Source organism: Limulus polyphemus, unplaced genomic scaffold (assembly GCF_000517525.1).
Source record: "Limulus polyphemus unplaced genomic scaffold, Limulus_polyphemus-2.1.2 Scaffold4115, whole genome shotgun sequence".
Lineage (NCBI taxonomy): Eukaryota > Metazoa > Arthropoda > Merostomata > Xiphosura > Limulidae > Limulus > Limulus polyphemus.
Window position 1 is genome coordinate 33,228 of NW_013669725.1, and position 9,192 is coordinate 42,419.

Genomic DNA, 9,192 nt, shown 5'->3' on the forward strand with positions numbered 1-9,192 from the left:
AACTTACATAGAAACGTACATTATTTAGGTAACTTACGTAGAAACGTACATTCGTTAGGTAACTTACGTAGAAACGTACATTCGTTAGGTGACTTACACAGAAACGTACATTATTTAGGTAACTTACGTAGAAACGTACATTCGTTAGGTAACTTACACAGAAACGTACATTATTTAGGTAACTTACGTAGAAACGTACATTCGTTAGGTAACTTACGTAGAAACGTACATTCGTTAGGTGACTTACATAGAAACATACATTTTTTAGGTAACTTACGTAGAAACGTACATTCGTTAGGTGACTTACATAGAAACGTACATTCGTTAGGTAACTTACATAGAAACGTACATTCGTTAGGTAACTTACACAGAAACGTACATTGGTTAGGTAACTTACATAAAAACGTACATTCGTTAGATAACTTACATAGAAACGTACATTATTTAGGTAACTTACGTAGAAACGTACATTCGTTAGGTGACTTACATAGAAACGTATATTCGTTAGGTAACTTACACAGAAACGTACATTCGTTAGGTAACTTACACAGAAACGTACATTCGTTAGGTAACTTACATAGAAACGTACATTCGTTAGGTAACTTACATAGAAACGTACATTCGTTAGGTAACTTACACAGAAACGTACATTATTTAGGTAACTTACGTAGAAACGTACATTCGTTAGGTGACTTACATAGAAACATACATTCGTTAGGTAACTTACATAGAAACATACATTCGTTGTCAGATTCTGTAAAAGTTTCGTTTTCTGCACTCGCGACAGTGAAAAAAACAAAGAAACACACAGCTTCGGCGTGATAAAATAAATCTTGCATTTCGCGTGTTTGAGTTTTAATGCGGTATGCTTTTCATAAATTAATTCCAAATATTAACTTTTCAAATTTACTTTTTTACATAGCTTAATTCCTTCAAGGTCATTTTTATTATCAACCCACCTGATTAATAATTCTGTTTGTTCGTTTCGTCTCTTGACTCAAATTTATGTATTAATGTAGTAATTCAAATAAAAAAGTATGCATTAACATGAAAATATGACAGTAATCTCCTCTTTCAAACCAGTTATCGTTTTGTTATTTAAAGAAAATTAATAAATATACATATTACTTTAATTCCATGAAAATCTTGCAGGAAAATATGAACTTTTTTCAACGACTTCTGGATTCATTAAAACATATAGTGGATTTTTTCCATGCGGACAACATAGGTTTATCTCTAGATGCGCTCTATTGTCCTGCCTATCATGTAAGTCATCCCTATTTCGTTTGTCGTTTTAACTGATTTTCTTTCAACACTACGATAGTTTAGAATTAAGCCTAATGTATAGTTGATTCTTAAGTGAATAGCGATAAATCTTTTCTTCTCTAACTAGGACCTTGAGCAGTTCCTAAACCTGCATAAGACGGAGACAAATCAGCTCATACAACAATATATCTGCCAGAGGATAGAAGAACAGGTAAGATGTGAAGTTTCTTGTTCATTCGTTAATGTATCCACTTCCGTTTTTATGTAATTTTCGTTATATTTTTGAGGAAAAAAAAAGGCATTGTAATTATACTTACTTGTGCGGGTAAACAATAATCATTGATTATCCAGGAAGTTACATAAATACTAAACGCTAACACTTACAACTGAGTTTTCGGACTAGGCCTAGTTCATCTCCAGGTAAACAATAATCATTGGTTATCCAGGAAGTTACATAAATACTAAACACTAACACTTACAATCGAGTTTTCGGACTAGGCTTAGTTCATCTCCAGGTAAACAATAATCATTGGTTATCCAGGAAGTTTCATAAACACTAAACGCTAACACTTACAATTAAGTTTTCGGACTAGGCTTAGTTCATATTCGGGTAAACAATAATCATTGATTATCCAGGAAGTTACATAAATACTAAACGCTAACACTTACAACTGAGTTTTCTGACTAGGCTTAGTTCATATTCGGGTAAACAATAATCATTCGTTATCCAGGAAGTTACATAAATACTAAACGCTAACACTTACAACCGAGTTTTCGGACTAGGCCTAATTCATCTTCAGTTAAACAATAATCATTGGTTATTCAGGAAGTTTCATAAACATTAAAGGCTAACAATTATAACAGAGCTATCGGACTAGGCCTAATTCACCTTCACCTAAAAAAAAATATCATTTGTAAGTGATAACATTTTGTGTTTATGTGCAGAGAACAAACAACACTAAAAAATACGGTGTCATAATCTTCTGAAGAAGACTCGTAGTCGAAACGTTGAGAATAAAAGATCCTGTCATAGCATTCGTAGTCTCGTTACTACATTAGTACCCCCTTTTTATCGTACATGACAATCAAGTGAATACAAAATGTAGATTTTGTCGAAACCTTACGAAAGAAGATTATAATGAACAGCTCAGTATTAAAACAGAACAGCAACTTCAAATGTAGAATAATATGTAAGCATGTTACTTTGTCATTCATTTGTTGTTGATTTTTAATTGGATAGTTAGTGAGTCGAGAGATCCAAAGTTCAAGATGAAATGTAACTGAACACACTCGCAATTTAATTTGTGGGCGTTTCAAGAGTCTGATAAATCCGATACTGTTGACCACCATCTGGTCATTAGTTAAATATTGGGGAGAGCTTTACCTGAAATACAGAGGTCTCTGACCTGGCTGTTTAACCCACGTGCGCATAAGTATGCTGCTCAGGTTCTAAATACCAGATATCCACTTTTTAAACATTCGTTCCTTATCAAGTGAGGTCAAATCCCTCCCATGCAGAAATGACACATAGGATCCGGTGCTGAACTCCGGATTAATTGGTACAAGCGATGAGAATGGTAGCATATCCCCCTCCCCCTGGATGAGACGTCAGTCCATTCCAGGTTAATCCTCGGCTAACAGTTGGTACCCATTATGCATCTGTGTTGACTAAAACAATTTGAACTAAGAATGACACACCAGCATGACGCGACCAGTCTCGAACTCACGATCATCCGATTACGAGTCCAAAGGGTGAATCCACTAAGCCTTATATATTTTATTAATTATAAAAAAAATACGTAGTTGTGAAGCATAACTGCAAGCAGAACGTTATTAGAGGTCGAAGTTAGTCTTGCCCAGTAGTAGTAGATAAGAAACCTGAAAATGCGTGTTGATGGCGAACTAAAAATACAGTAAACATAGAAGATGAAACCAGCAAGTAGAGTTAAAATATCCCGTAATTTAATGTACGGCCCCTAATGAAGCACTGCGTCGTATTACAGCGAAAGCTTTTGTCAAATAGGCTTAGATGTCGATAAAATGTATGCCCATAGCGTTTCGTTTCAGTAATTTGTGTACAACTAACTTGTCCTGAAGTTACCTTAGACTATCATTTAAAATAACGGCTGCTTCCAGCACCAGCTGAAAATTAGGTACCTATCTTGTGAACGTTCAGCTCGTCTTACACGGAGGGAAGTGGGGGCGGGGGAAAGATTCTGGAAATCTCAAGAGAACAATTCGGATGAATGAATTACTTTCTTAAAACAAGTCCAAATTCAAGAAAACAAGGATTAAATCGCCTAACTTGATATGAGTGGATAACGTTTTCACATCAACGACTGGGATTCAGGGTCCTCGGGTTCTTACACACTTGAGGCCCATGAAAGGTAGACTTTAGTATTAGAGAACACTTGTAGTACTGTGGATAGCTAATACACCGTGTTTTCAGATTTGTCTCGAATTGTATTATACGATGTAGGTAAGACAAAAGAGCTCACAAATATGAAGAGTAGGCTTAGTGGGACGCTCCTCAGTTAATATACGGTAGTTTTTATCTGTTATTGTTTTTCCGTACAAGGTAGTGGGCCCGGCATGGTCACGTGGTCAAGGCACTCGACTCGCAATCTGTAGGTCGCGAGTTCGAATCCCCCTCACACCAAATATGCTCACCCGCTGTCCGGAAACCATACGAACCTGTACTAGTAGTTGTAGTGATACAGACCAAATATTAACACCTGTACTAGTAGTTGTAGTAATACAGACCAAATATTAACACCTGTACTAGTAGTTGTAGTAATACAGACCAAATATTAACACCTGTACTAGTAGTTGTAGTGATACAGATTAAATATTAATACCTGTACTACTACTTGTAGTAATACGGACCAAATATTAACACCTGTACTACTTCTAGTAGTAATACGGACCAAATATTAACACCTGTACTACTTGTAGTAATACAGGCCAAATATTAACACCTGTACTAGTAGTTGTAGTGATACAGACCAAATATTAACACCTGTACTACTACTTGTAGTAATACGGACCAAATATTAACACCTGTACTAGTAGTTGTAGTGATACAGACCAAATATTAACACCTGTACTAGTAGTTGTAGTGATACAGACCAAATATTAACACCTGTACTAGTAGTTGTAGTGATAGAGATTAAATATTAATACCTGTACTACTACTTGTAGTAATACGGACCAAATATTAACACCTGTACTACTTGTAGTAATACAGATTAAATATTAACACCTGTACTAGTAGTTGTAGTGATATAGACCAAATATTAACACCTGTACTACTTGTAGTAATACAGCCCAAATTTTAATACTTTTGCTACTCCTTGTAGTGATACGGACCAGATTTTAACACTTTTATATGGGACAGCGGTGAGTCTAAGGACTTACAGCGCTAAAATCCGGGATTCGATTTCCTGTGTTGGATACAGCGGATACCCCTACGTGGCTTTGTACTCAAAATAAACAAATACTTGTGTAACACATTATAGTAACAGAGACCACATTTTATCGCTTGTCCTTTGAACGAAGTGTTCGTAAATTTAGGTTCGGAGTGCACGGACGGAGTGTTAAAATCTAGTCTGTTATACAAGGTGTTATCACTGAATTTAAATCTATTCAGTTCAATTCTGTCATCACAATTACACGTTCTTTCGACATCTCGGTCGGTTTAGTGTAACGTAAACTATATCAATATTCTAACCCTTAATTCGATGATGATGATGATAGACCTTTCTTTTCACCTATTTGTTTTGTTTTTGTTTTCCTACTTTCGTGTTCATACTTCCTTTGAGTTTTCCGCATGATTCTCCTCACGTTTATTTCATCTTTTGTCGAACAGGAGGGTCCCCAGGAGGGAGAGTTCGGCTACCTAACCGTCAAAACCCTTTTCAATCCTGCTTCTGACAGTCTCTGTGTAGACGGTAAGTTATGTTTGTTTATATTTGAAACATCAAACGACAAGAGAACAAACATGCCGACATTCCATCGTCTCTGAACTTATCTAGAACCCAGAATTAAAGGCTCTTTACATTAAAAGCCAGAAACTCTTTGACTAACGTCGGTATTCAATACCGTATAAGAGACTGGAGCAGTGGTTCCCAACCTGTTTCTGCTAAAGATACACCGACTTTAATAAAAAATGTTGTGTGGGGCATCAACTCTCCCCACCCCAAGTACCTTATGAAAACTCAGCCCACCACACTACTCTTATTACCACGTGAAGTACAACGTCAATAGAACGTGGCGTCTTACGCCTGTACACGGAATGAACAGAATACACTAAGGTTTCGTTACACAAAACTAATTTATATGAACGATAAGTTTCGTTAAATTGTTTATTTTTCTACTACAAAACCCGTACACTAATTAATATCGTTTAAAACGTGTAACTGTGTAATATCTTAACTGTGCTTAAAGCCGCAGTAATGAAAAGAAACCAAAGACAAACGAAAAGTTAAACTAATAAAATTCATTTGAAAAAAATAAAGCCAATTGAATGGTTAAAATAAAGCAAAATTTGGAGGGATTTTATGAACCGTTTACATTTTATCCATAAGAGACTTTATATGTTTTTTTTTTGTTTTATTTCAGTAATGAATGCTCGAGAACTACGACCGTTAGACAGTAACGGTAAGATATTTACTTCTAAGTACGTTTATACCGTTAGACAGTAACGGTAAGATATTTACTTCTAAGTACGTTTATACCGTTAGACAGTAACAGTAAGATATTTACTTCTAAGTACGTTTATACCGTTAGACAGTAACAGTAAGATATTTACTTCTAAGTACGTTTATACCGTTAGACAGTAACAGTAAGATATTAACTTCTAAGTACGTTTTCATAATGCTAGTTGCTCTAAGCAACTGATAGCAATCTCGTCTCCGTTTCATAGCTTCAAACAGCCAAGACATATATATATATATATATCCCTTTAAATGTAAACTGACAAAACTCTCCGATTTAAAAACAAATTGATATTATTCTCTCTGGTTTTTTTTCCCTTAATGTATTCAAATGACAAATGAGTTTTAGTGTGTGAATAAAAAGATGTTTTTATAAAATCTCGAAAGTTGTAACGTACGTACAGAATCAGTCTGGTTTTTCTCATCATCAAACTCATCACTCAACCGGTTTATTAAATAGAATACCAAATTTGTGATTTCATTTTCTAGGTTACAGCGATCCTTTCGTGATCATAGAGCTGGTTCCACGACATCTCTATCCTGAGTGTCCACCCCAGAAGACCAAAGTCCAAAAGAAAACTTTGTATCCCTTATTTGATGAAAGCTTCGAGTTGTAAGTTCGCGGTTTGTTCGTTTTAGAGCAAAAACCACATTGGGCTATCTACTGTATCCACTGAGGGTATCGAACCCCGAATCTTAGCGTTGTTCACGGATGAATGGTTCAACATTTTGTATTGTTTTAAACGTAAACATTATTCATTTTAGAGCAAAACCACATTGGGCTATCTACTGTATCCACTGAGAGTATCGAACCCCGAATCTTAGCGTTGTTCACCGATGAATGGTTCAACATTTTGTATTGTTTTAAACGTAAACATTATTCATTTGTTACTATAGTCAGACTCCCCAGTGGCACAGCGGTATGTCTGCGGACTTATACCACTAGAAACCAGGTTTCGATACTCGAGGTGGATAGAGCCCTTTGCGCTTAGTAACAAGCAACAACTAAAGTCTGTTCTTCATAAATTATAAGACAAAGTAGTGTTTAATATTCCTCCTCCCGGCCCTAAAAAAATGTTTTATTTTACGTGGAATTCGTCCAAGAATTAGGCTTTAGCTCAGAAAGTACAAATATAAAATAACTTCCAAAATTAGTTGTAAAAATTGTGATTTGCAACAAAAAAAAAGTTTTTAAGGAAGTGAATAAACGCTTAATAAATAAATGTCATACATTTTTGATGTGATGGAATTGTTGAAGCAAATAGCACTATTCATTTTATTTCTTGAGATCCCGGCCCAGTCTGTGAATCCGAGGGCCCGTGGTTCGCGTCCCGTTGTCGCAAAAACTCGTTTCGCATTTTGTGACTATGGGGGCGTGGCCTAATGGTTAGCGTGCCATAGTATCAATCCTAGGGTCCCCTGTTCGCGTTCCGCACGTTGCAGCCGTGGGTGCGTTATAAGAGTAACGGTCAAATTCCACTATTCAATTAGAGTAGCCCAAGAGTTAGTGGTGGGTTCTTATCTTCTCTCTAGCTAGCCAATCGATTAAAAATTATGAACAGCTAGCGCAGATAACAGCCGTTGCGTATTTCTGCACAACAGACAAACAAACAATCTAAAGTACCAATGAAACAAAAAATAAAAATACATTAAGCCAGCATTGTAATTGATAAATATAAATAAAGATTAATATATATATATATATATATTAATATTGCTTAGATCAGTGATACAGACTACGAACAGTTATTCAAATTAAATAAATAGTCGTTCCTTATTAGTTTGAAACTATCTAGAACTTTTTAATCTAATATGAGTATACTTTATTCTATCAGTGTACGTAGACCGACCATAACTAAGATATTTGGCAAACATCAGTATTTCAACTAAACTACCTTTGATATATATATATATATGTTTGTATGTATTTTGTCTTTTCACTGATGGTTTGTTTGTTTTTGAATTTCGCGCAAAGCTACACGAGGGCTATCTGCGCTAGCCGTCCCTAATTTAGCAGTGTAAGACTAGAGGGAAGGCAGCTAGTCATTACCACCCACCGCCAAATCTTGGGCTACTCTTTTACCAACGAATAGTGGGATTGACCGTCACATTATAACGCCTCCACGGCTAAAAGGGCGAGCATGTTTGGTGTGAGAGGGATTCGAACCCGCGACCCTCTTCACTGATGGATGGGTCGATAGATAGATAGATATGTAGCTCGTGATGAATTTTAAAAGCTTTTCCTGTGATCTTTACCTCGTCAGGAGATTAATGTCATCCTTTCATATAAAATGAACTGCTGCAGGAAAACCAAATAAGCTGGGTTTTTTCAGCAAAAATTTAAATATGGTTTGAATAATAAATAGGTTCTAAAAGGGGACCAACCACTAAAATACGCTTTTAAAAAAGACTTTAGGTTGTCTGAAAAAATAATGTTGATAAAATATGTAAACCTGTGTATAAATAAAATTATGGTAGGTTTCGTAATGATGATACAACACTGTGATTATCTTAACGTCATTGCACGAAGGAAAATGGAACGTTAGTTATAATAAAACTAGAATACAAACTGTTTCAGGGTTCTACCTTAATTTTTATTACACAATAAAAACTACAATAATGTTTAATAATATGAATTTTAGACAACGGTCATTTTGAAAATACTCTCAGCCATCTCTTTATGCTAGTGTTTATAACTAAATGGATCGTGTTTCATGGTAATTTTTAAAATACTTTCAGCCATCTCTTTATGCTAGTGTTTATAACTAAATGGATCGTGTTTCATGGTAATTTTTAAAATACTTTCAGCCATCTCTTTATGCTAGTGTTTGTAACTAAATGGATCGTGTTTCCACGGTAACTTTTAAAATACTTTCAGCCATCTGTTTATGCTAGTGTTTATAACTAAATCGATCGTGTTTCACGGTAATTTTTAAAATACTTTCAGCCATCTCTTTATACTACTGTGTGCAACTAAATGGATCGTGTTCCACAGTAATTTTTAAAATACTTTCAGCCATCTCTTTATGCTAGTGTTTGTAACTTAATGGATCGTGTTTCACGGTAATTTTTAAAATACTTTCATCCATCTCTTTATGCTAGTGTTTGTAACTTAATGGATCGTGTTTCACGGTAATTTTTAAAATACTTTCATCCATCTCTTTATGCTAGTGTTTATAACTAAATGGATCGTGTTTCACGGTAATTTTTA

At 35.3% G+C, this 9,192-nt stretch overlaps 1 protein-coding gene and 1 long non-coding RNA gene across 2 annotated transcripts in view; one reads left to right on the forward strand and one right to left on the reverse strand.

Annotated features, from left to right (window-relative positions):
* The window catches only part of LOC106470611 (BAI1-associated protein 3-like), a gene marked incomplete at its 5' end in the record, with an annotated part of 45,603 nt that overhangs the window by 32,758 nt on the left and 3,653 nt on the right, over nucleotides 1-9,192 (forward strand). Inside the window, 5 exons of the mRNA XM_022399238.1 lie at nucleotides 1,084-1,266; nucleotides 1,394-1,477; nucleotides 5,135-5,216; nucleotides 5,887-5,925; nucleotides 6,471-6,594. Coding sequence (XP_022254946.1) covers nucleotides 1,084-1,266; nucleotides 1,394-1,477; nucleotides 5,135-5,216; nucleotides 5,887-5,925; nucleotides 6,471-6,594 — 512 coding nt within the window. The remainder of the gene's footprint in view (nucleotides 1-1,083; nucleotides 1,267-1,393; nucleotides 1,478-5,134; nucleotides 5,217-5,886; nucleotides 5,926-6,470; nucleotides 6,595-9,192) is intronic.
* LOC111088607 lies at nucleotides 2,194-4,782 on the reverse strand. The gene is made up of 2 exons (XR_002613079.1): nucleotides 4,570-4,782; nucleotides 2,194-4,326 (listed from the first exon to the last, which is right to left on the reverse strand). It is a non-coding gene; the product is annotated as an uncharacterized LOC111088607 (long non-coding RNA).